This window comes from Phalacrocorax aristotelis, chromosome W (genome assembly GCF_949628215.1).
Source record: "Phalacrocorax aristotelis chromosome W, bGulAri2.1, whole genome shotgun sequence".
Taxonomy (NCBI): Eukaryota; Metazoa; Chordata; class Aves; order Suliformes; family Phalacrocoracidae; genus Phalacrocorax; species Phalacrocorax aristotelis.
Window position 1 is genome coordinate 26,834,085 of NC_134310.1, and position 27,386 is coordinate 26,861,470.

At 41.0% G+C, this 27,386-nt stretch overlaps 1 protein-coding gene and 1 long non-coding RNA gene across 2 annotated transcripts in view; one reads left to right on the top strand and one right to left on the bottom strand.

Annotated features, from left to right (window-relative positions):
* The window catches only part of LMNB2 (lamin B2), a 40,322-nt gene extending 13,208 nt beyond the window's left edge, over positions 1-27,114 (top strand). The window contains exons 3-12 of the mRNA XM_075077804.1: positions 8,347-8,503; positions 9,031-9,156; positions 11,648-11,818; positions 16,357-16,482; positions 16,696-16,916; positions 17,503-17,782; positions 18,292-18,399; positions 19,236-19,355; positions 20,767-20,868; positions 22,096-27,114. Coding sequence (XP_074933905.1) covers positions 8,347-8,503; positions 9,031-9,156; positions 11,648-11,818; positions 16,357-16,482; positions 16,696-16,916; positions 17,503-17,782; positions 18,292-18,399; positions 19,236-19,355; positions 20,767-20,868; positions 22,096-22,137 — 1,453 coding nt within the window. The 3' untranslated portion in view covers positions 22,138-27,114. The remainder of the gene's footprint in view (positions 1-8,346; positions 8,504-9,030; positions 9,157-11,647; positions 11,819-16,356; positions 16,483-16,695; positions 16,917-17,502; positions 17,783-18,291; positions 18,400-19,235; positions 19,356-20,766; positions 20,869-22,095) is intronic.
* Positions 1-27,386, bottom strand: part of LOC142049855 (uncharacterized) — a 704,768-nt gene that overhangs the window by 121,691 nt on the left and 555,691 nt on the right. The window lies entirely within an intron of this gene.

The window sequence follows — 27,386 nt, forward strand, 5'->3', positions numbered from 1 at the left end:
TTCAAAATTTTTTGTTTTCTGAGATAGACTAAATATGAGGAAAATATACCTGGTTTTCTCTCTACTCCTATGAACTGTAGGAACAGAATTGAACTTGTCCTTGGCTTGAAAGTTTCTCTACCAGATTGCTTCTAGTCCCTTGAGACATTTGTAATGTACTTGGAGTGTTCTTAGGGTGCCTAGCCTGGGCCATGTGGAGAGTTATGCTTGTGACATGGCCAGATTTTAAATGTGATTCTTGCAAACACAGCTTTAAAAAGTCTGTTTGCCTGGTTTGCACAGTGTCCACTTGACACCTAGCTCATGACTGAAGTCCTTCCTGCCCATGCTAACAGTCAGATGGTGCTTCTCACAGGCCAAGCTTGCTTCAGTGCTTCGAGAGCTGTGTGTAGTGTAAGAGTACATTAGTGAGTAATTTTATGTTCACTATGACTACCTCGGTCTCTCTTTCTAGCTCATGACAGAGGAGAGGCTTAAGGATGCTAGCACAGTCTGGCCAGGAGGGATCCCAGACACTGTCACTTCATTGTTTGCTTGGAATAGGTTGGGTTGTTGGGACAGGAGATAATAGGCTTTTGTCTTGGGACATCTCTCCTCTGGTCTCCCATGTGAGAGAGGGAGAAGAGGAGGGATAGTTGGAGTAGGCAGAGTAGAGAAAACATTGGCTTGAAAGGATATCTGGGAAATGTTTCCTCAACGTTAGACTGACTTGAATTTTAGTTGCTGAGCTGCAGGCTTGCAGGGCTTTTCTAGCTACAGGATCCAAATATAGCCAACCTGCTGCTTCAAGAGCTGACTTCCCTTTTCTTTTTCTCCTAAAGCCTGGGTTGGTGAGTGTGGGAAGCCCTTTCCTGAAAGCACTGAGGATGCTCCAGGGAGGCAACAGGGTGTGGTGACGTCAGGCCTAGTTTGTGTCTAAAGGAGCCCTGCTCTTAGTTTGCTCCTGAGGCTGTCTGCCTGCACAGCCGCAATGGATTTGGAAAGCAGCTGACCAGCCTGCAGGAAGACCCTCGGTGGGTACACAGGGATTTATGACAGGGCCTGTGGTCTAGGAAAGAACAAGGTATCAGTGTACTGGACTTCAGAGCAAGCATTTATGCTTATGTCTTTCTGCAACTTGTTCAGATACTGACAAATGATACTACCCCAGTATTCTATGTGAGTGCAAATTCAGCTCGTGGGGTTTGGATGCCCTGGCACATGTTTTGGTTATTTCAGATTTTTTTTTTTACTTAACGTGTTACTGATGTTCTAACACTTTCTGGGTTTTCTAGTGTTGGGGATAATTGGACATCACCTTGCCTAGTAAGTCTACAAGAAGCATCCCAAGGCATTTTCTAGAGCAGTTTGTATTGGATTGGACCAAAGATCCATCTAGCCTGGTAATCTATCTCTGTTAGAAGCCACTCATAGCCATCTAAAGAGTACAAGAACAGAGCATGTATAACAATGCTTCTCTGAAATATTTTTTCAGACTTCAGCAATTCCCTTCAGCTAAGGGACTTCCTGAGGTCCAGCTGGATTCTATGTTGTAAGCCTTCATGGGTTTTCATTTCATAGTGTGACCAGTATCCTGAGACCATCTGTTTGTAGTGTTCTTGGACTTAGCAAGGGGATTCTGAGCTTACCTACATTTTGTATGAAGAACATGTTTTTAAACACGCCAGTCCAGTTCCACTTGTTAATTTATACCCCAATTTTTGTATTTTCCTTAATATCTCCTAAGATTTCCCTTTAATAATGGTTTTTATTTCAAGTGGAAGCATCTTACCTGCTTAGTTGCTGCTTCTACAGAAGCTGCTCTGTGCCTTCAATCAACATTTTATCCTCTGTCATTTTTCCTGTATTACTGTATCCTCTTGGGGAGGAAGGCTGCAGAATTGGAACGTCAGCCAGTAGTCAAAATGTGGTTTTACTGTAACAGTATTCGATGTCTTGTTCTGTATTTTATTTACTAGTAATTTCTTAAATATAATTGCATTTTGAGTGCTTCTGAGCCACTGATGTGTGAAGAAGAGTAAGCTCCAGATAGGCTTTTACATCAGACTCAGAGACGTCTCCCAAGACCTCTGAGTTGCGTGGGTGCTACCGAACCTGGAAGTGTGGTGTAGTAACCAGATCTGCCATGGCCTCCTTGGGCAGAGGTGAGGCCAGGCCCTTGCAGAGCCCTGCTATGCATGGTTCTTAGCCCTGCTGACTCCCCTTACTTTCCCTTTACAAAAGCCAAACTGACTCTGAATCTTCAAATTCTTTTGTGCCCAAATTCTTTCATGCTTATGCATGTGCCCACTACTATTCTTCGTTGATGCCTTTGTCTAATTTTACCCATACAAATATCAAGGTCTGAGTTTCTCTATTTGAAAAAATGGGTATTAATTTGTCACTTTTCTTTTAACATATTGTCATTCTGGTCAGCTCCTGCTGGAGCTGCCTTTATCTCCAGGCTGGTCAGACTTGGTTCCCTCAGCCTCTTTTAACAGGGCATGTACTCCAATTCTCTGACCACCTTGGTGGCCTCTGCTGAACTTGTTCCAGTTTATCAATGTCTTTATTACACTGGGGAGTCCATAACTGGATGCAATAATGGACACAGAAGTGATCTACCAAGTGCTGATCAGAAGGGGATAATTGCTTCCTGTGACTTACCAGCTATGTTCCTGTTAATACAGCCCAGGATGCCTTTAGCCTTCTTGGCTTCTGTGCCCTGATGGTTCATAGAATCATAGAATGGTTTCGGTTTGAAGGGACATTTAAAGGTCATCTAGTCCAGCCCTCCCCTGCCATGAGCAGGGACATCTTCAATTCGATCAGGTTGCTCAGAGCCCTGTCCAATCTGACCTGGAATGTTTCTGGGGTGGGGCATCTCCTATTTCTCTGGGCAACCTGGGCCAGGTTTTACCACCCTCATTGTAAAAATTCTTCCTTATATCTAGTCTGAATCTCCCCTCTTTTAGTTTAAAACCATCACCCCTTGTCCTATTGCAACAGGCCCTACTAAAAAGTCTGTCCCATTTTTCCTGTAAGGGCCCCTTTAAGTCCTGAAAGGCCACAACAGGGTCTCCTTGGAGCCTTCTCTTCTCCAGGCTGATCAACCCCACCTCTCTCAGCCTTTCTTCACAGGAGAGGTGTTCCATCCCTGTGATCATTTTTGTGGCCCTGCTCTGGATCCACTCCAACAGGTCCATGTCTGTCCTGTGCTGAGGACTCCAGGTGATGCTGGACACAGTGCTCCAGGTGGGGTCTCACCAGAGTGGAGTAGAGGGGCAGAATAACCTCCCTTGACCTGCTGGTTGCTGCTTTTGATGCAGCTGTCATGGTTTAGCTGGCAGCTCAGCCCCACACAGTCACTCGCTCACTCCCCCACCAGTAGATGGGTGAGGGAATCAGAAGGGTAATGCTCATGGGTTGGGATAAGAACAGTTTAATAACTCCTTCTCTTTGTTGCACATGCCATATGCTTTGGTGTAGAGGCATTTCGGATGGGCTGTTGGCCATGTGACCTTAGAGGAACACACCTTTAATTAATGATTCTATGAAGGTTGGAAAAGACCTCCAAGATCGAGTCCAAATTTCTTTGTGGTATTTCACTGGTGTTGCCCTGTTGGCTCCTATTACCTCAGGAGCCTCTGGCTCATCTCCGTAAGACTTTGTGTGTTCCAGTGTACCCAGCATGTTTCAGAGCAACAAGTTGAGGGCTCTTGCTGGTGTCCTTGCTGGCACCCTGTCCCTCTAACCTTGGCATGTTGTCCCATAGCTTGTCATGGGGAAGCCTGATATTATCCCCCTACTCCTTCAAGTCTAGTTTAAGTAATGTTCAACTGTAATTTCTTTGGAGGGAGCTTTGTCATAGAGTGAAACTAGTTTTGGTTCCAAATTATTGATTGATCTGCAGAAGATGGGGGAGCTGTTGGTTAAGATGTTAGCATCCATACACAGTTCAGTTTGCAAATGTAATGTCAGGAAATCATATATCCCATTATTCAAGTAGGATTCAGATGCCTGAACATCAGTGTCTTGCACTGTAGCCATTGTCAGTTATCCTGTGCTATGGTACGAACCTCCCACAGGTCCTTTTTCTCATATGTTCCAGTACCATGTGGATGTTGCAGATATCCCAGTTGAAGCATCTAAATCTTAACTAAACTTAAGCGTTTCCTGTGAGGGAGGTCTTCTGGGAAAATATCTTAATTTTCTAATTGTTGCCTTCATTGTTGTCATAAAACTGCCTGTGCTTTTAAATTATTTGTGTTGTGGGTGTTTGGGGGAGGTGGGGGGGTGGAGTTTTTGGTGTTATTCACAATACATGTACTTGTCACTGTCCTTTACCATGTTCTTTGATCAGCAATCAAGTTACAATCAAGGATCAGGTTTTAAATGGAAATTAAGAAACAAAAACCACTTTGAGGTAGGGGCCTTCACACTGATGGGGACAATTGTTTTGCAATGAAAAGTAGTAGATAAAATTGTATGTGTGGTTTTTATTGGCATCTTGCAACAAAAGTAGAAGCTGTAAATAAGAAAGAAACATCCTGAAAAAAAATTGAACATGAGACTTGCTGTGAGGGAAAAGCACCTTCCCCCCCGCCCGTGAAAAACCACCCAACCAAAACATGTGTGGTGTGGTTGATACTCTTGAGGGAAGGGGTGCCATCCTGAGGGACCTTGATGGGCTTGAGGGGTGGGCCTGTGCGAGCCTCATGGAGTTCAACAAGGCCAAGTGCAAGGTCCTGCACCTGGGTTGGGGTAATCCCAAATGTGGATATGGGCTGGGCAATGAGTAGATGGAGAGCAGCCCTGCGGAGAAGGACTTGGGAGTGTTGGTTGATGAAAAACAGACCATGACCCAGCAATGTGCACTAGCAGTCCAGAAAGCCAACCATATCTTGGGCTGCATCAAAAGAAGTGTGACCAGTGGGTTGAGGGAGGTGGTTCTCCCCCTTTACTCTGTTCTGGTGAGACTCTACCTGGAGTGCTGTGCTCAGCTCTGGGGCCCCCAGTATAAGACAGACATGCTCCTCTTGGAACAGGTCCAGAGGAGGACCATGAAGATGATCAGGGGGCTGGAGCGCACCTTCTCTATGAGGACAGACAGAGCTGGGGTTGTTCAGCCTGGAGAAGTGAAGGCTCCAGGAAGACCTTACAGTGGCCTTCCAGTACTTAAAGGGGGCATGGCATACAGGAAAGATGAGAAGGGACTCTTTATCAGGGAGTGTAGTGATAGGATGAGAGGTAATGGTTTTAAACTAAATCTACCCTCTTTTAATTTAGGTATTAGGAAGAAATTTTTTACCCTGGGGGTGGGGAGAAACTGGAAGAGGCTGTGCAGAGAAACTGTGGATGCCACCTCCATGGAAGTGTTCATGGCCAGGGTGGATGAGGCTTTGAGCAACCTGATCTAGTGGAAGATGTCCCTGCCCATGGCTGGGGGGGGGTGGCACTAGATGGCACTAGGTCCCTTCCAACCCAAGCCATTCTGTGATTTTGTGTATCTTCAATATGTACAATACATACATGTATGTACATTAGTACCTTGAACACAACTCATGAATTTAAAATTTTTTGTATTGAGCCAAGTTCATAAAGCAGTTGGATGGTTTCACTTTATAAAAAGTGAAATATCTTTAGGATGTTCTAACACTGTTTATGTGGTATAAGGAACAGCTTAACTTTTTAGTTTAAAGATGTTTGTATCAGGAGTAGGGATGTATTTTTTAATCTAGGATTAAAATATTGTTAAAACCCCAGACATTCTAATATAATTCTGAAGCAAGTATGGTTCTTGTCTATATGCTATGTAACAGCTTCTAGTGCTTTTTGTGTGCACCTTTAGCTCTTTGACAAAACTTTTGACTGACTGAGGGAGGGAGGGGATGAGTGGAGGAGGTATAGATGGGAACGTTTAATTTACTAACGAGGTGCACAACACTTGCTTTGGTGGAACAGCACCTTCCCACGAGCCTGCTGAACCAGACCTGGTGTAGTGAGCAGGGTCCATTCTCTCGTAGCAGAGGTAACTTTGGCCTGTTAATGAAAGTCTCCTGTCCTGATGTTCATGAAGTGCCTGTTCATATCTTTACCAGTGTCACAGGTCCCCAAGTCAAGCAAAGCCTGGAGGTAGATATATGTAGGCCTCCATTCCTTTTAGCGGTGGTCTTGCTTGAGCTGTAAGCTCCCACCTCTGAGTTGTGTGACAGTCTTGCTGCAGATTCTGCCTGTTACCCCACATGGTCACTGAAATATTTCCCTTGAGCAAACATGGCTGCTTTCTGGAAAAAAAAGAGCTCTAGAGCATTACCCTAAACTGGTGTCCTTCAAAGAACATTGATACATCTCAACAGACACATCAACTCCCCTTTGTAGCTTCCAGGCATCTGAGACCCCCAAAATCAGGTTGTACCTTTGTAAAGCCTTCTGTCAATTTTTTGCATGAAGACAATAAACCAGGCTGAAATTATAAATGCAAATAAAAATGTGAATGAAAGCAGCTTGGTATTGTCTTCCAGTGTCAGTGTTCATGAAGGAGCAGAAGTCACTTATCACTGTCAGGAATTCTTTGGTGCTTTGTCAAGCTGTACATTGAACACCTCTGTTCATTTCTGTCTCCCTGGGAATACTGGCATGCTGCCTGGCTTCTGCAGCTGGGAGGAAGCTATTGGCTGTGTAAGCGTACACTGCTGTTCATACTTGGTGTGAAGTGGCATTTGCCTTTTAGGTACTGCACAGACAGAAGGTTTCCAGATCTGATTGTCTGTGACACATGCACGGTGGCTTGTTTTACTCTGACACATGTGGTGTAAGGACATGAGTCCGGGGAGTCTATTTTGAAGACTTTCTGGTTGCTGCTAAATAACTGTCTTTTAAGTAGAAGTCATGTTTTGTCTATACGCTTCCTGCAAGCTGCTGAGCCTGAAGACGCTGCGCATATGTTGCAGAACAGGATTCACAGTGACAGATTGGACCAATGATTAAGAACAATTAGCTACAGTTAAATGAAAACAAAATCGGAGGTCTACACCAAGGAATACAGAGGGAACATGAGTCTTGTAGCTAGAGTGTATCACAAAACAAATGTGTCAGTTCATCCTGTAGTTAGGAGAACATGCACATCATGCTGACGCACGTAAAGAAATACTGTCTGTAGGCACACCAATACCCCATAAAGCAGGATTTTTGTAAAATAATTCTGGGTATTGTATTTTCTTGGAGTTATTGGCAAATTAGAAATTCAAGAGGACAGTACGAGTGATCAGTTTGGGAACCAGGACTTGGGACTTGAGCTGGGGAGCAAGGTTTGTATAATGTAAAGCATTGGTTTTCACCTTTTCTTTCCTTTTCAAATGTAATGTTTCTTCCACATTTGGAGTTGCAGACCAAATACAGAGCTTTTTAGAGCCTATAGGTAGTAGGATTCCTCTTCAAAGTTATTTTTGTGGGCCCTTAAAGGCAGCTCACTGACCACAGGCTGAAAGCTACAGATCTATAGAAGAGAAGTTTGAGGAAAGGGAAGGAGAAAAATGAATTCTAAGATGGTTTAAGAGAAAAAGTAAAAAAGCCATTCCCTGTGTTCTTAGTGGTGTGAGAGCAGAATAGCGAGTTTAAACTGCAGCAAGGAAGGATTACTTCACATAAGTTTTAATAACATTACAACACATACCTAAAGAAGCTGCAGAAAGTCAGTATGTTAGAGGAAAAGGTAGACAGTGGGCAGGAGGAGGATGACCGTGATGATTTCTGTGAGTTGGATATAACAGCTCAAATAATCATATTTAAAGTGACCAGAGCTGCTTTGCTCATAACGAATGCTGCTGAAGAAATACTAGTTTATTCCTGAAAAGTGACCACACTTCCTTAGTGGATTACTTTACATCTTAGGGAATGGGCTTGGCCACATCAAGTACAAAACACTGGGGATGCTAATAGGCCTCTTTGGGAGATGTATGTGCTCTGCTTCTCAGGGGTCGTAGTCCAACGTGATAGATGTCAGCAATTAAATGTGCTGTGCAGCAGTGAGGTGGAAAACTACTCTTTACACACCTTGTACGTAAAGCAGTTTTGTTGTTGTTTCTTAGCTGTCAGAGCTGCTGCCTTGTTTTCCCTTGCCTGCCCATGACATATGTTCTTCTTTATTAGGCAATGCATTTACAACACATTGGTACAAGCTGTGAGTTTTAAGAAGTGTTTATGATTACTTTTATTAGCTACATTTACAGGTTACTCTAGGAGCCACCTAGTGGCACACTAATCCTAATAAAGTGTGTATAATAACAATAGCTGTAGTTGTAACCAAGACACGCGTGAGATGTGCATGCACCCACCTATAAATATAATTAACTTTTGTTTTTTCAGCTACAAGAAGAAAGATGCAGATTTGTCTGTGGCTCAGGGTCGCATTAAGGATCTTGAAGTGCTGTTCCACAGAAGTGAGGCAGAGCTCAGTACCGTCCTGAATGAGAAACGCAGTCTGGAAGCAGAGGTGGCTGATCTGCGTGCCCAACTGGCTAAGGTGTGACAGTGAATGCTTCCTCGCTTTAGCACAAGAGAGGCTGTGTATTGTAAAATTTGTTATTTTTCTTTGCAATTAGTTTATAGTCTGAACATCATTGATCCAGCTTGCTTACTGTCGAATCTTTGCCTGCCCCTCTTGGATAGAAAACCAAATTGTAAGAAATGTCTATAAGACAACCAAAGCGACATGGTGTTTTAGAAATTTTGCTAGTCAAAAGTTTAAGAATATGCAACGTATTGTGCTTGAGGAATTAATAATCCTCAGCTCTATTATCATACTGTATTGAAATAATCCTGTGTTTTAAATAACTGGTATACAAACATGAAAGCTTGTTTTAAATATTCATAAGCGTGCACACGCACACTCTTTTTCTTTTTTTGTTGGGTTTTTTTGGGTTTGAAATTAGATTTGTTGTTGTGGATAATTGGTCCAAAGATGGCAAATGAAGACCATGAAGGGATTATGGGGATGGAAAATAGGGATCCAGACAAAATTAAATTTTTATCTATAAAATTCTTAACTAGGCTGAAGATGGCCATGCTGTGGCTAAGAAGCAGTTGGAGAAAGAGACGCTCATGCGTGTGGACCTGGAGAATCGGTGCCAGAGCTTGCAAGAGGATCTGGATTTCAGGAAGAATGTGTTTGAGGAGGTATTATCAACCTAGTAATCTCATCACAGTCTGATGTTTATGTAGCTTTTATTCAACTGACTATAAGCAATTACTAACTAGTCCAGGTAGGGAAAATTGGTATTATCCTTGCTATAAATGGGTTGAGTAATAAAATAAAGGTTTTGCAAGAGTTACATGGTAAATCAGTGGCGGAGCTGGCACGAGAGCCAAAGGACAAGGGTATTGTTCCATGTGACATTAGGTGAGCTATAGCAGCTGACTGCTGTGGGAAAGGGAGAGTCTTGTTCCCTCTCTTTGGACCTGGTTGCATGGCCCTTGCTCCTTGCACCACTTTGCACAACTTTGGTGGTTGTTGGACCTGACTGTAACCTGTTTTCATTGACGAGAACAGTATGCAATTACCCTGCTTTTTGCAGGGGTAGTTTTCTGCCTGTTTAGTGAGTTGAGTTGGCTCATAGTAGTCCTAGTGAGGACCAGACTTTTTATAAAGTAAATAGTGGGAAGGCACAGGTGGGGACTGGGAGATTGGGAAAGGGAAGAATGACCACCTCTCTCTACCAGATGCAAAGTGTTATGTCAGTTTATTCCATCTTGTGAAAACCAACTCTGACCTTTGGTTCTTCTGCAAGCTTAATCAATTAGTGGCTGCTGAGCAATTGCTACATGCTTCTGCCCTTCGTCTCACCTACACTAGTTGTGATGTTTGGCTTGCCATGCACCAAACCATTTCATAACTAGTAAAACACTCTAGGGTTTTTTGGTTGAGTTTAATTTTTGCCAGTTAGCGGCTGAGTTATGTCTTACCATGGAATCAAGTGAGTGCCCAGACTGGACTAAGGGATGGGGCACAGCTGTGTGATAAGGACAGGGCATGGAGCAGGGCAAAGAAACCAACCAGGTAGATCACCCTGAGTACTACTGACCATTGTCTCACATCCATGCCCTGGAGTAGTTGGATTGCTGCACACAACTGCAATGACAGACCCTTGCTTGGTTGTAGGGCCTTAAAATAACTTTGCTTCCTGAGGAGAATTGTGTTACTACTGACTAAAGGTGAAGCTAAATGAGACAGCAGAAGCTAATCTTAAAGCTTGCTGTGCTGAAGTGGGGGTGTTCCTTTAGCCATCCTGGAGCTCTTTGATCCATGTATGGACCAATTCAACACATGAAGAAAAAAAGGAATTGGTTTCCTTTAGATTAGTGAATTCATTTGGTTCAATGAAGGGTCCAAAGCTTCGTTAGACTTAGAATGTCATGAGTGGGAGTGTGGCAAGTGAAGCCTGCTTGTGCTAGTGGTGTTGAACTGCTACATCAGCTCAGTCCTTCACCTGATACTTTGTAGGCCTCTGGTATTTTTGTGGCCTCCTTGAGGGGTCATTGCCTACAGTTACTGAGACTGCTGCTTGCTAGTGTTTTGGTGTAAAAATTCACTAGGGAGAAGAGAAAGCTTCTTCCAGATCACATCAGGGCACATTTCTGTCAGTAGAAGGGCATGTTTCCAAAAGTCTGTTTTTAGATGGAAGAGCATTTCTGCAAAACAACTTGTAAAGTCACTCGGAATTTGTGTTAGCCTGCTATGACTCCAGTTTAGGTGTGCAAAGTGAGCCTTGCTTCATTTGCCTGCTGTTCCTCCTCATGGCCCTGCTGTTCCCTTCAGGCCTCCTCCCAGTACTCAGAACCACTCCCTGAAGGAACCACCTACCCTGAAGGGAGAAACTGTTTCTTTCTCATACCATGCATTCAGGCCTGGCTAGGTCTCTGCAGAGCTCAACATGAAGAAGTCTTATCTCACTAGTTTGGGACTAGTGTTCTAGGCACAGAGAACTCGTACTTCTCTAAAAAAAATGAAAATTTCTTAGTACAAACTCTGATCAGAAAATATTATATTTACGTCTTTAGGGTTGCTTGGATTTCTGCTTTATTGCTAATGTAATAAAAATCAATGAGTAGAGGTCATCCAGTATACAGAAAAAGAGAGAAGATCTGCATATGCTTACAAGTGAAGTTTGAAGATGCAGTTTTTCTCTATAATGATTATTTTTTTCAATATATGTAGTGGTCACAGAAGGTGTTCATTTTTACCTGACTCCTTGTAGACTGCTATTGTAAGGTAGGCATGTATATTGAGAAGGAAAGGGTTTGTAGTGTAGCACATGGAATCTCTTTGCTGTGTAAAAATTAACTTTTTCTTCTTGTCTGTCCTGTCCATCCCATCCCCCCATTTTGACTTTTGTAGCATAAAACAGCTCCTTACTTAAACTGTAAATGGATATTTATAAACCTGTTTTTAAGTTGGATCACTTTTAAGAATTATATCCTGCCAAATGAGAGCAGTAACTTGAATCTGTTAGTACATGCAGCAGTTCTTAGGCTTAAATGCCTTTAGTACTGCAGCTCCTATATACTAAATAATTAGTAATGAAATAGTCAATTGTTGTCTGAATGTAATTGCTGTACTGTTTACCCTCATGTGGGAATTTGTCCCCATTCTTTTCTCTTGTGTGTGTAGGAAATAAGAGAAACGAGAAAACGACATGAACATCGTTTGGTCGAGGTGGACACTAGTCGCCAACAGGAGTATGAATCCAAAATGACTCAGGCCCTGGAGGATCTGCGAAATCAACATGAAGAACAAGTCAGACTGTACAAAATGGAGCTTGAGCAGACCTATCAGGCTAAGGTAACTACTGCTGACAGGAGGTCCAGTTGGTGAGAGAAAACAATCTCCATCAGCCCAACTGTCTTTAAGGAGACAAGTAATTATAATATGAAGAAGCTTTGTCCCAGTGTTCCAGTGCCTCCTCTGGTGCTTGTGCACGGATGCATTTCTAGGGAGGTTGTAACTATTATAGCCAGAGGTAATAGGTAGGAATAGCTTTAGCCAAGAAATGCCAATTTGTGAGAAAACATGTGGAACTGTTGGTCACTGCAAAGGACGCTGTGGGAATAGTGGATGTCACGCAATAGCTGATTAGAGAATGTCTTCTGCTGTAAGGTTTTTTTTTTTTCCTTGGCATCATTAGATGCAGTTCTTCCTCCAAAATGGAGGTGGTGGAGGAGACTTGCAGTAGGTGCAGTACACTGGCTCTAAGAAGCTGACTGCCTGGAGGGATGGGTTGGAGAGCTTGGGGAATGGCTGCATTTCAGTACGGGCTTTTACCTGGACGCAGTGAGCTTGCAAAATAATATGGACATACTGAGAGGGGCTCTATGTCTAAGGTTGCATTGTCACTTTACTCTTACTGTGGCTTTTGCAATGTTCTTACTAGCCCCACTGCTCCTTTAAATGTGTGTAAGCCTTATCACATTTCAGTGACCTAAGTTAGTTTTGGACTGGAAAATTACTAGACACAGCTGTGCTTTTATTGGTGGTGGGGAAACTTCAGGCAAGGTATTGGACCTTTTTTGACCAGCTTTGGCGATGAAAACCATGGTATATAAATTGGAAATCATAGAATCAGAATGGTTTGGGTTGGAAGGGACCTTTAGAGGCCATCTAGTCCAGCCCTCCCCTGCCATGAGCAGGGACATCTTCAATTCGATCAGGTTGCTCAGAGCCCTGTCCAATCTGACCTGGAATGTTTCTGGGGTGGGGCATCTCCTATTTCTCTGGGCAACCTGGGCCAGGTTTTACCACCCTCATTGTAAAAATTCTTCCTTATATCTAGTCTGAATCTCCCCTCTTTTAGTTTAAAACCATCACCCCTTGTCCTATTGCAACAGGCCCTACTAAAAAGTCTGTCCCATTTTTCCTGTAAGGGCCCCTTTAAGTCCTGAAAGGCCACAACAGGGTCTCCTTGGAGCCTTCTCTTCTCCAGGCTGATCAACCCCACCTCTCTCAGCCTTTCTTCACAGGAGAGGTGTTCCATCCCTGTGATCATTTTTGTGGCCCTGCTCTGGATCCACTCCAACAGGTCCATGTCTGTCCTGTGCTGAGGACTCCAGGTGATGCTGGACACAGTGCTCCAGGTGGGGTCTCACCAGAACAGAGTAGAAGGGAAATGTGAACATAGGACTAATTTAATCCAGGAGAATGCTTCTTAAACCAAAGGAGTGCATATATTTTTAAGAAGTTTATCTTCCTGTTATTGTGGATGAGTGGAATGAACCTCACTCAAAAGAGAGAAGCAGCACTATGTTTTATTGAGGTAAAATAATAATTTGACAGAGGTCAGTAAGTTTGATGGAACTTAACTAAGTCTAACGGTGTTTTGACAAGGTTCAATAATTTTGATGGCAAGGTTCACCTTAATAATTACTGCATGGAGGGAACATACAAAGGAAAATAGAGTTAGAATAATTCACACAGAGACCGGAGATGCAAAGAGTAAGTAGAACCCTCCCGTTGAGTCGTGAGCTTCAGAGTGAATCCCCTTGCTTTCTAAACTCATTTTGGAACCTAGGTGCATCTGGATCCAATTTTAGTCTCAGACTTGGTCAATGGTTTATGTCTAATGGAATTATCCATACAATGTTTATAATAATATTGAGTAGCTACATGGATTAGTAATGGTTCATAGTATTAACTCAGCATGCTATCAGTCACTTACCGAGGATCTTTTGTGGGTAAGGGATCTCTCCGCCTTGGGTAAGCAAGGATCTCTTAGTCTAGGTAAGGAATCTCTATCCTTGAGAGGTGTCCCTGCTCAAGGGGAGAGTCACCTGGCATGCAGTCCAGCTGCCATTCAGGGAGAGCTTAAATTGAGCCCGTCCTGATGGTAATATTTGTTAGGGTGAAGTAGTTGGCTGCTAGTCAGTAGTATAGACGAGATAAATGTCTTCATTTTAGCTCTGGTATCTTGTTCTGTGCTTCAGTTATCTTGTACTTTTGGGTTTCAAAACCACCTTTTGAAATATTTTTCAAGACACCTTCAATCCCTTGTATGTGAGCCAGGGGCTTTCCAGCTTGCGAGTTCACCCCAAGGATGTGAGATCTGTTGCTCCTTAGCCTGAACCAAAGTATGGCAAATCCTGACTTAGCAAATCCCAGTTCATCCAGCACCAGGGACATGGTAGCAGCTTTGTTATTGGTACAATTCCTGGTTACACGTTTGTTTTGTGGTGTTTTTTTAAATATTCATTGCCCTACCTGAAGGAATTAGGCAGCTGCCAGTTTTCTGGCTGTTGAAAATACTTGCCAATAATTACAGCCACTTCTAATTTTTTTGTGGTAGAGAAATTATGGTGCTGCTAACATTGTTCTTCCCTACCCTTCACTGAGACTCCCTTTGAATTCTTTGATTTGATGATTTACAGTTTGAGAAACATTTATCTACAAATGTTTAAAAGTTTCTTATGGCAGCAACAATACAGATAATAGACACTAAAACCCAAAATCAAGTACAGTTAGCAGTCTTGGCATTATTCACAGAAGTTAGGAACACATGATATTTTTATACAACGAGATATTTGGATTGACTTGTCATGGTCCAAAGAAGGTCCAGGGTAGAAGATGCCTAGTAGAAAAGAAAAAGAAAAAAGTAAACCTGCAAAATACAGGCTTAGAGAATGAAAAAGTAGCAAGATTTGAACAGGGAGATGAACAAATTAAGCTTTCCCCACATAAAAGATGGTTGTTGTTATGGATGAAGTTGGAATGCGAAGGGAGAAAGGCTTAGATGTGAACTTCATTCTGTGGATTTCTGGATAAAGATGTGTCCCTGTTCAGAGAGAGCCTGAGCTGTTAAGGAATATGATGTCAAAGTGGATGGTTCAGTTTAGTTAGTGAACTTCTCCAGGATGGGAGGGTCTTGGGTTAAAAGCTGACTTCTTGACCATGATCTTTGATAATAAGCAATAGAAATTATAAATCTGAGGATTTGGCACTATGCCAGCATGACTGTAAGGAAGTGAATTGTTGTCGGCATTCAAATAATTTCTAATTTTAAACTTTACAAGAAGTAATGGAGTGTATATTGGACTTGAAGTTCCTTCAAAACCCTTAGCTTAAAGAAGGTTCTACGTGTGTTTTCTTCCCTACTCGGAACCCTGTGAATGGCAGAGCTAATGAAGGTGGATTTTACAAAGCTTTGTGCTGTGTGGCTAAAGAACATGTTCTGCCTGTAACTGTTCTTTGAATTGGGGCAGTTTAGTTCCTGGGTGGATTCCATGGAGCTCAGCAGAACTGTTGAACTCCAGCTGCAAGGCATGCAAAGGATGCTTTTCCTAGTTATCTGCTTTGATGAAACGTACTGTGTAATAGCTTTGAGCTCTGTGGTTGCTCTATTGGATTTGTTTAAAATTTAGCCACTAGAAACCAAGCTGGATCACTAGGAGAAATTAACAAAAATTGAGAACAAATTGAATGTTGACAACTGTTAGAGAATACAACCAAAAGCATTGTTTTGCCTCTGGGGCAGAATGTAATCTGGAGTGCTGTGGGTGGTTTAGTCCTTCTTGAAAAGGTGGTCCAGAGTAATACAGAGAAGATTAACAAAGGCAGTTAGCATGAAACAGGCCTGCATGAGGAAAGTTTAAAATAAAACTTCACCTGGGAAAAGAGATGAGTCGAGAGAAGGGGAAGATACAATGGATGTCTGTAAAAGGTTAAATAGCACAGAGAAGGTGAATGAGGAGTGATTGTTTATTATTTTTCAGAAGAAGTAGGGACAGTGAATGTCCAGTGGCAGATTCAGAAGAAACAAAAGGTTGCTTTTCATTAATATATAGCTGAACTCCTTGCCCCATAAATTCAAAAAGCAGAGACAAATTCCTGCCTGAAAAATCCATTGAGAGACAGTAAGCATCCAAAGACTGTCTCTGGCTTAGGAAGTCCCTGACTTGTGAATGGCCAGCTGATACATAATACCTGTGGAATATTTTATTGAGCTTAGTCCCTGGGCATCCAGGGGACTCTTAGCGCAGGACATGAACTAGTTAGCCTTTGCTCTGACCCAGTGTGATTGTTCTTAAGACAAACAGGCAGATAGTGTCATCACATGAACCTCAGGTTTTGGAAACTATAAGGCTGCTTGTATAATGGAAGGACCAATAGACTATTTTTTAATATCATAAGCAAATCCTATAGGAATAGGACTGAAATAGCTTTTCCTGGTCCTTAGAGCATTTCCTTTTTACTTTGCAATTCTTACCATAAACTTACCAGATTTCCATTTAAAATTATTTAAGGTTAAATAGTTTCTATTTTTTACCAAAAGGATATTTGCAGGGTATCTATAACTCAATGCAAGTGACTTTTGTATAAACCTTGCCTTCCAGCTGGAGAATGCCAAACTGTCCTCTGACCAAAATGACAAAGCTGCTGGTGCAGCTCGAGAGGAGTTGAAGGAGGCTCGCATGAGAATAGAAGCTCTCAGCTACCAGCTTTCGGGGCTTCAGAAACAGGTAAAGGGACTATATTTGCTTTCATCTGTGATTCTGTGATCTCTATTACAGAGCACTGTATTGTTTGAATATATTAAATTTTATGTACCTTTATTTTCTGAATTTTACAGAGAGAAATCTTTGTTATCTTCATTTGGGGGGAGATGAATTTTTAACTTTGTGACTATACCCACATAGATGCCAACTGGGTTTTCTGTTGTGCTGTCTACCTAGGCTAGTGCAGCAGAGGATCGCATTCATGAATTGGAGGAAATGATGGCTGGTGAGCGGGAAAAGTTTAGGAAGATGCTAGATGCAAAGGAGAGGGAAATGACAGAAATGAGGGACCAGATGCAGCAGCAGCTTACAGAGTACCAGGAACTGCTTGATGTTAAGTTAGCACTGGACATGGAGATCAGCGCTTACCGAAAACTCCTGGAAGGAGAAGAGGAAAGGTACGTACAGATTCCACATTCTTTTCTTAGGACTGGCAAGTGTTATTTTCATTTCTTACAATTATTTTTTTACCATTGGAGCAGGAAAGCCCAGATTTTATTTCACTGAGGTCATACCGGCTTCACATGATAACGTGTTGCATGGAACACTTGAAAGTGTTCTCGTCTGAACACTGTCTTTATTTTATTTTGGGTTTTTATAATGGTCTCAGTATAGTGGAATATATCATTCTGTGCTTGACATTCATTTCCTCTTTTTATTTAAGTGCTTATACTTCTGTGTTTTCCTGTTTTTAAATTATGTGGCCCAAGAATAGTGTGTTAAGTAGTAGATACACTGGAGGGGAGGGTTAAGTGATCTGTGTTGCTCTCATTAGCATTGCTTTCCAGATCACATAATCATACTACTGGAAAATTTCTCAGGAATGGATGATAGCCTCCCTCCTTCTCATCCTGACACAGACAGTGAGGCTGCTTTCAGCCTCGGGCCATATTACAGTCTGGTTACTGGGTATATTGTAGCATTATTGTTTTTTGTGTAGTTCCCTGGATGAGTTAATTAAAATGCTTGCTTCATTGTGTTAAGGTTGAAGCTCTCTCCAAGCCCCTCCTCCCGTGTTACAGTCTCTCGGGCTACCTCCAGCAGCAGCAGCACTTCACTTGTTCGCTCTTCCCGAGGCAAGAGAAAACGTATTGAAGCAGAGGAGCTTTCAGGCAGCGGAACAAGTGGAATTGGCACTGGAAGTATTAGTGGCAGTAGCAGTAGCTTCCAAATGTCCCAGCAAGCTTCAGCTACAGGAAGTATCAGCATAGAAGAGATAGACCTGGAGGGCAAATACATTCAGCTGAAGAACAACTCGGAGAAGGTGAGTGTCAGCAGAACTCCTAGAAAATGAGAAGGACGAGCTAAATTGAAATGTTACCTAGCTTTTTGTAGCACAAGGAGGTGGAGTCACTCAGAGCAGGAGCAACATCTCAAGGTGCAGTAATTAGCAGGGGCATTTGAAAGTTGAGCGTTACAGTGTGCTGGCATGAGTGTAATGTTTGCTGCAGGAAGAAAACACAGTTTGTGTCCCAAATGTCTGAACGTGTGTGCTGGTACCTTGCTCGTGTAAATAGCCTTGCTTGGCTTTAGCAGAACTTTTTTGTGTGAAATGCGTCTTTTAAAATTTTGCTGAATGACCTTATGGGAGTTACACTTTAGACTATTAGTGGGTATAGAAAAATACTTTCAAGTTAGAATGCAGGTGTTTAACAACCATGTAAAAAAACTTATATTCACATCGTTTTAATAACAGAGAGGCCTAGAGAAAGCTCTGATGCATGTTTGCTCTGTTTTGCTCACCCTAAATAACATTATGACTCTCTCCATTAGGATCAGTCTTTGGGTAACTGGAGACTGAAAAGACAAATTGGAGATGGAGAAGAAATTGCTTACAAATTCACTCCTAAGTATGTCCTCAGAGCTGGGCAGACCGTAACAGTAAGTTATACTTACAGTTGTCACCAACGTATTCTTTTGTTGATGCTATGGCAGTTGTAAATCTGACATTTAGTACAGCCTGATTTGGTGTATGACTTTTGCTTTCATGGATCTCACTTATAAAAATGCAGCACAGAAACTGAATTTCTTTATTAGCACTTAAGTATTTAAGACCATTTCGGGCACAGAGGAGGCTGACGAAGAAGGTGTTTTGGAGAGTGGGTCAAGGGCTGTTTGTTTTCAAGCACTGTTGCCCAGGTTTGGAATGTTAATCCTGGTCAGCCTCTTAATGAAATAGGAACGTTTCAGAGCATTCACTCAGTCTACTCTTAAACTTAACTAAAGTCTACTAGATGTTCTCAGCCTTAACTGTAATAGAACAGCTGCTCTTCTGTAATTTTGTGTTTTGCTTTGTCTGCAAGAGATGTTCTTTCACAAGAAAAAAATGGCTTTCTTTTAATCAGTTCCAGCTATTTCTACTTAAGTATCAGTTGCTCAGATACATATAAAAGATCAAATTGATACACTACAAGCTGCATTTTATGTCTCGGCTCCATACAGCATAGTCATTGAGACAGTGGTAGGAGAACTAGTCAGAAAAGAATTGATGACTGCAGTATTAGATAAGTTTTTATTTCTCTTGGGGTTTTTATGGCTAGTGTTACTTTTTGTTGTAGACTGAGAATAATACAAGTAATGGTGTAGGTAAAAGCAGGGTAAAACTCATTGGAATTCAGAAACAAAACTGGTATGTAGAGAGAGGTAGGAGAATTAGTGGGTTCTGTATATTTAAAAATGTGTATAAATTGCTAATTACAGAATGTCTTTCCCACTAGATTTGGGGTGCAGATGCAGGAGTACCTCATAGCCCCCCTTCTGTTCTCGTGTGGAAGAATCAAGGCAGCTGGGGCACTGGAGGAAATATCCGCACATACCTCGTAAACTCTGAAGGAGAGGTAGGCTGTCTGTAGGAAAAAGCTGTGTCTGGGTTATCTCCCAAACGCTTTAATTTGGGGGGAGGGGGTAACGATGACAAAATCCTGATTTTTAAGATCTCCCCAAACATTATCTAAAACAAGACAGTTATAGCACTGAAACTATTAAATATCTGTACGTATCTCTGAGAGTTTTGGGAAGTTCTGGAAAACTGTGACCATCATCCTGGTTACATCCATAGACTTATTTTTCCTGTTTTAGAAAAACACTGTGCTAGTAGAGAATTTGTTTGGAATTTGAGTATTTATTTTCAGAAGGGACAAAGAAAATAAGTATTGATGACAATTCAAAGTGACCTTATATAGTACCTACAATATTCTGGGGTGCAGTGTAAGTATTAGTGTAGGAAGATAGCTGGCCTTTTGATGCTGGAAGTGTATCAGAAGTTCTCATTTGGCGCAGGTTCCTGTGTGTTCTGCATTGTCCTACATCTGCCCACAACTGATTTCTTTAAAACCATCCTTGCAGAAGATTCCTGCAAGGGAGGATGCTTTGGCTGTTATTCATGTATGTGTTGTTATCCCAGTGCTCTGATGGAAATAGGAAAGTGAAACAGACCACAGTTGTATCAGTTTTCATGCTGCCTTTCTTGCTGGCAGTTCTGTGGAATCATTTTGTGCAGGAACAGCAGCACAGGACAAGGCAGGAGGGAGGGTCAAGTGTACAACTAGAAAGCTAGCTGACTTTGTATTTAAATAGAAGTGGTTAAACTAGTATCTGAAAAATTTTCAAATCCATGTCCGTTCCCACTGTGGTTACCTTTAGTATCCCTGCTTAGCAGTGTAGGTTTAGGGCGACTTTTTCCATAAGTAGAAATTTGCACCTATGATTTCAAGGGTCTAAGTCTACAGAACAATTTCTTACAACTAAGTGTCAAAAATAATCTTCTAATAAGGGAAGTTTCCTGGGGTTTTAGAATTCTTTTTAGTGCCTGGTTTGGAAGGCTGTCCTGATAATTGATATATGCAATTGATATAGAATATTTAGTAGAAATTAGGAATATTCTTAATGCTGTGTAATCATACTGAGAAACTTTAGTTTCTCACATTACAGCATGTCTCAGCTGCTAGCTGGGTCCACTATGAGCTTGTACGAAATTGAGTAGCGACCACCTGAAACGTGGCTGCTTCCTCTCAAATCCCTGGGTAATGAGAGAAAATTCCTGAAGCTAAATTACATTACCATGCCTTTTAGTGAATAGAAATGGGAATGTTGTAGTTTGAAGGATATTACCAGTATTTGCTTGCATAGCTAACAAGGGCAAATTGCTTTAAACCCTCCAAGATTTAATAGGGGTATTATATTGATGGTATAGCAAAAACTTAAGAGATAGATACTACAGGCCATCTCCTTATCTGTCATTTCGTGTAGGAAGTTGCAGTGAGAAGCGTTACTAAATCAGTAGTCGTGCGGGAGAATGAAGAGGAAGAGGATGAAGCAGAGTTTGGAGAGGAAGACCTTTTCAACCAACAGGTAATAAGATGCAGATCAGATGTTTAACTTGTGCCTCGTTGGTTGGGTTAATCAGGCATAAGATTTAGGGGGGGTCCCTTCAACTTCTGCCAACTCTGAGCTTCCTGGTCCATTTTTCCAATGGATGCTTGCAGAGGACAATCTCAGAATGGCTTGCAACCCTGCAGCATTGCTACAATGCACAGGGAGAGTATAATGGGAGCAATTCTTCCAGGAATTCCTGCTTGAATCAGTTGTGGTACAGCTCAAGCAGTGGCTAACGTCACATCAGGATGGCAGGGTATCTACGGAAGTATGCGATGGATCACAGATTTACAGCACTGCAATTACATAGACTATTTTTAGGGTTCATAAGATTAGTTTGAACAGTCAGTGTTCCTCCCATTCCAGTATTTTCTTCTCTATAAAACAGAGTCAGTGGCTTCCTTGCTGTATGCATAGCCACTGGGAAATATAAACTACTAAAAACCAGGAAAGGGGGAGTGCTTCTGTTGCTGCAAGCTTCAGCTTATTGGTTTATTTTCTGGTAGTATATACCTGCTACATGTGAAATAAACTTGGTTTTTCATAATATCACCTGTATGTTTTCATAACCCTTAGTTAAGTACTGTGAAATAACTGACCAGCAGCTGGCAGAGAGAAAAGGAGAAAGATACTTCATACAGCTGATACCAGAAAACATTTTAAACTTATTTCAAACTCAAGCAATTTGTTCTCCTGATCAGTGGCCATTAGTAGCTCTCTTCACAAATAACTCGTTCTGTGTAAGTTTGAAGTTGAGTTCTGAAAGCTTTTTTGGTCTCCAGGAGACTGAGCAGTGTATTTGTAGTATAAAGCAACTGAAACAGAAACTCTTGGGTTTTTACCCTAAGAAGCAGCTATGCAGCATAGCGCTCTCTCAAACGGAAGCATCGTTTGAAATAAAGGAAGAAAATTCTTGTTCTAAAGCTAATGACATAATGATTTTCATTTGTCATCTGTGTCGGTGCCGGAAGTACAGAGATTAACCAGTCAGCCCATCGTAGAAAGCCACAACCAGAGTAGCAGTGCCTTAATCCTGGCAGTAGACTGTGATATGTGCCACGCTTCCTCTACAGCTGGGGTGTTCCCTGAATGTAACTAAACAAAAAAAAAAAGCTTTTAACTACTGAGATGATAACCAGAGTTTAGGCTTACAATAAGAAAACATAGTGAGAATTGAGCTCAACTCTTTCTGTCTTATTTTAGGGGGATCCCAGAACAACCTCTAGAGGATGCTCAGTGATGTGAAGAAAGAAAAAGAAACTATTATTTGCTAATTTTTTTCATTTATTTCCTTTTATTTTTGCTATTTTTTTTCCTCTCCAGAGCCACTGAAAACTATTTTTATATGCATCATCTGATTTCTTTGAAGTTTACTCCTTGGTACATTTTTATAAAAAAACTCAGAAAAACCCCTTTATTGAACAAAACTGCCAGAATTTTTAATAGATTTCTTTATTTTTCCCTCTTTGAAACACTATATTGGAATACAACATTTTTCCCCATACAGAGTTTAAGTCTTATGTACAAACCTGCAACAGAAAAGAAATTTTTAGCTAAAATGGGATAAGACTCCTTGAGTGTATGGTAAATCTAGAATTGCATCTATAACCAGGATAACTTAAAAATTAAGAAGGCATGTTGATCTGCAGGGCCACAGGAGAGATCCACAGTAGTTACCACCAGTTCCTATAGTAGGGAGGAATCTTGCCTGGTATCCTCAGCAGTGCCCAGCTTAGGAAAATTAGACCCCCCCGGTTCATTAAAAACGCTGCTACACCAATGGAAGCGACAGAGGGAAGCTGCATTTCAGCCATTGTTGGCTCAGGACCGTGGCATCTTGTCCTGCTCCAGGGTTTGACAGTGGTAAAAATGTCTGAGTCTGTCAACACCTTAGCTCCATATCATTATTTCAGAAAATGGAGAATGATGGGTTCTGCTTACTGACTATATACACCATCTTAAGGTATGGAAGTGTCAAAACCAGAGTTTTAACTGGGGTTGTTTGTTTTTTTTTTTTAAGGGATTTTTGACATCGTCACAAATGAAACCTTGTTAAATCATGGACGTGAGTTGTGATGTGCATTACAGATTATGTTAAGCATCATGATTTAATGCTTTTGGCATGCTCAGCATTAAACAGAATGAGATTTTAGATGTTAAAAATATTTTGACTTTTGGCAATGATAAATATCAGGGATTTTAAAGGTTATCCTGTGTAAATGTTGACTTTTTAAATCAGAGCTAGATTCAACTTGTTCATACTTATATTCAAAGCGGCATTGTCAGATATCTTAAGGAGCAGTATTTGCAAAATAGTACAGACTTTAAAAGTTAAAAGAAACTGCTGCTGTTTAGGACATAAGCACTGCTTTGCAGTGTTCAAACACTCAAAGTCTAACAGCGAGTGGAGGGAGAATAATGCTTTTTATAGAAAATGCTTTGTATGAGCAGCAGGTGATTTTTATTTCATTTTAGATCTGACAGTGTCCCTTTAGCTTAAGGTTTCTTGTGCTGCATTTCTGTGGAGGTAACTGATTCCCATGAGGGTTAGTATTCATATAGTGGTGCACCTTTAAGCACTAGGAGAAACACTTGTCTGCTTGGAAGAATGTATTGGCTATTGTACAAGCAAATGTGTTTTCTGCTAGTTATTAGCTTGGATACAAAATTTGGATACTGTTTGATGCCAACATAGAATCCTGTTTTTACCTACACTCTTGAAGTCTGATCTTGTCATTCAAATAGTTTAGGCTCATCAAACAAGCTACAAGGTTTGGATGTTTTTGGTGGCTTTTGGACGTTATGTTCTCCGAACTATTGTGACTGACAGATATAACCTAGGAAGTCAGTTTAGTGGCTTTGACTGATGGCTTTGTAATGCAAGCAGGGTGGGAACAAAAGGGTTTTTTTTAAGCTTATGGATTTGTTCTGCCATTTAAAAATAAAGATGCTACTTTTCTCTATTTGAGTGGGATGACTGAATTACTGAAGTTAAACTAATAGACATTTAGAATTATGTTTTAATCTATTATCAAAAGATTCATTACAGAAAAGAATTATGAAGATTTGGCTGTTTGGGATGATGGGATAACTTCATTGATGTACTTGGCCATTTTTCTAATGTGATTTTCCCACTCTGCTTGAGTAGAAGGTTAAATATGTAGTAAATCATGTCTATCTCTCTGTAAAATGTATCTAGTGAAATTATGTTTCTCAGACATACTGTTACCAATTACCTTTTCTAAATTTGTTGTTCTGCAGATGAATGCAATCAATGTAAAAGTATTTTTGCAATGCACCTTCCAACCACTGGACAGCATTTCCCTTTCTGACCCACAGTTTCTATAAAATAATTACATAATGTTTGAGGGCTTTTTTGCTTTTTTCCCTAAAGATCTGTATTTATTTTTTTTTACATTGGCCAGTTATAGATTGCTTATTCTTCTTTAAGATTGTTCTGTGATCTTGGATACTAAAGCAATGAGCGTGTAGTCCATTTGCATTTTTTCTGTGAATTTTTTTCCTGTAAAGAATGGGCTAGGAAAGGCAGCTTGAACAAGGAAAAACCTCTTGCTACCTGAGCCATAGTTTTCTTACCAGCTACTGTATGAGCAATGTGTCGTCTTGTAGCCTTAAGGACTAGTGCTTGCAGATCTTTTGTGATGAGCACTGTGCCCCTCAGTAACAGTCTGCGGAATTTGTCCTTAGATTTGGAACTGTGTCCTTTAACTTTGGAAACAGTCTATTTTATTCTTCAGTACCACATTTGGGTATATCCAGGTGTTCATATAAAACAGGGAATGACACTGGGAAAAGCTGAATGCCAGCAGTCTAACTGCAGGTGATTCTGTCACCACAGTGCTTTCTAAAAAGGCTACTAAAAATATGATAAATAATTCCTAGCTGTAAATTACAAGACAGAGGAAAACTACTGTATTCCATGTACTTTTTTGTGTGTGCGTCTTCTCTAGACACCATCCTTTCCTCTTGCTTTTGATGCTGAGCTGCATTATAATAGCACTGTCCCTTTAACGTTGGTGCGCCATACTGGGATGTTTTTTGGCTTTACCAAACCAAAAAGCACTGTTTCCTTTTTTCCCTGTCTTTCAGGGATTTTTATTTTTTCATTTTCAGGATAATTAAAGCTCTTTTGTTCAAATAAAATCCAGTGTCCCCTTGCCCTCTTTTCCCATTTGATCCTGTATGTGAGACACACTTGAAGTTGGAGGATAGTCAGCACTTCTTCTCCAGTGTCTGGTATCAGGTGTAGAGCCTGAAGGAGAAATGCATTTGATTTGTCAGGAAACAAAGCCAATCTTTTCACTGTGTAGATCATAACACAATATCATATAAAATACGATAAACGCATACTTCCTACTCCTAAGTTCGCACCATGTGGAAATGCTTGTGTCAGAACAAGTCCATCCGTCTGCAGAACTGTCGGTACCGTGGCGTCCTGCAGAGTGAGGTATGGTTACAGAGAGCCTCTGACATATCATGCTGTTTTTCTCCCTTGGTGACTTATTCCATGTAATAGAGTGGGTGTTGATTCCTTTGTTGCTGCACAGCTTTATTTCCCAGTGTGTGCAGTTAGGCTAGCTCGGGACTCTAGATTTGCCCTGACAAAAACTATAGTTTACACTGATGCATTGATCACTCATCTTCAGCGCCGTTTTGCCATCAGGTGGGAGCTGGCTGGCAGAGTCTGTGTTTGTAGCAGGAATCAGAAGTCTCAGGAAGAAAATAAAGATCTGCTTCCCGGGACCTGTAATGTAAAAGCCAGACAAGCTTGTCTGCAGCTTGCGTTAGTCGTGAAAATTGTATTGCAGCATGGAGCAGACCGTACTGTGAAAGGAGAGCACTTAACGTGCATGTTTATCCTTGAGCAACAGGACACCTCATGTTCAGTTCAGGGATCCTACTGTTTTTTATACACCCTTTTTTCTTTTTTAATGCTTCTCCTGTATAAAGGCCCTGTAAGTAAATCCTGAATGGGGTTAGTTAGAAGAGGCTTATAGAAATCCTCGCTACACCCCAAAATATTTGAGTATCTGTTTCTTTTGTGTGCATCAAAGAGATTTTGATGCTGTATGAAAACATGCATGCTGTTTTACATCTCTTGTAGCTACTTCTCTCACTTCCTCACTGTTAAGCCATTCTCTCTCTCCCCTTTCCGTATCTTCTTTAGAAAGTCTTCTCTCTAAACAAGGGCATTATCCGTATTTGATACTGGATTTTATTGCCACTGTTGGGTCCAAACCCTGTTTGAGCAGGAAACAAAGCCCTGTTGTAAACCAGTGAGTGGAAGGGTGAGATAGTGATTGCATTTTTCAAAGCAATTTTTTTTTAGCTGAATGTCAAGACAAATTATCTTGGAGAGTTTCTTTTCTCACTTAAAATGGCATGGGAAACAGAATTTTTATTTGCCCTTCAATATGCTTAGCTTTAAACCAGTTTAAAATAATTTAAAAGCTTTTTTATGCAAGACCATATTTACACGCAATTATTATTTGTAAACATAATGCCTTTCTTGAAATGCTAAGGTCTAGAGAGTGAACAGGATGCTTAATATTGAAAGACTCCATTCAGAATAGCACAGTGTATTGACTTGGAGTTCAGGAAAATAAAATGTGTTTTATTGAATGTCCAAATTTTCTAGTTAGTTTTTAATGAAGTGATGATTCCGTGTTGATAAGGTAGATGATGTTGTATATTCCAGCTACCCAGATCATCATTACACTAAAATTAGTAATAAGCTGTTTTAACCAAGTTTAAGCCAAAATGCTTTCCATTTGGGCACAACAGTACCTTCTCAGTTGAACTCCATTTTCATAACAGTGATGCCTTGTGACTTGAATTGTGATTTTTTTAAAAAAAGTTTTTTTTCTTAAACGCAATCTTTATTTTGATAGCTTAGATTCTAGGTCACTGGCCAGTGTAACTGACCACCATCAGTTGGCTGCTGCAGACGAGTTTTTAGAAGGTTCAAGTTTTTAAAATACAGAATTATGAAAAGGGTTGCAATTTGAAATACAAAATTATGAAAATGTACACATGGAACTTATGAAAACTACATAATGATCTAGACTTTATCATTTCAAAGTGGTTTTTTTCTTCTTAGAATATGCATGCCAAATGTCTTGTCTTTTTCAATGATTTGTAATATACATTTTGACTGGAAACCTTTTGTACAACACACTCAAATAAACGTTTTGCATTTTATTTGTCTCCTCCCTTCGTTTAACCAGCACAGAGGCCACATGGGCTGTGTGAGATGATTTGTCCCAGGGGACTTTCCTGTGTGTAGAGGTGTAGGGGACAGTGAGCTCCCTGTACTCCTGAAGGGGACCAGCTGCATTGTGTGCTGCGCTCCAGAAACAAATGAGTGCCTTCATTTAAGCTGTACACAGATGCAGTGCTCCTGGAAAGTGCTGTCCTCTCTGATCATCAGCACTGCTCCCAGCAAAAGCAGAGGGAAGAACTCAAGCAGCTGG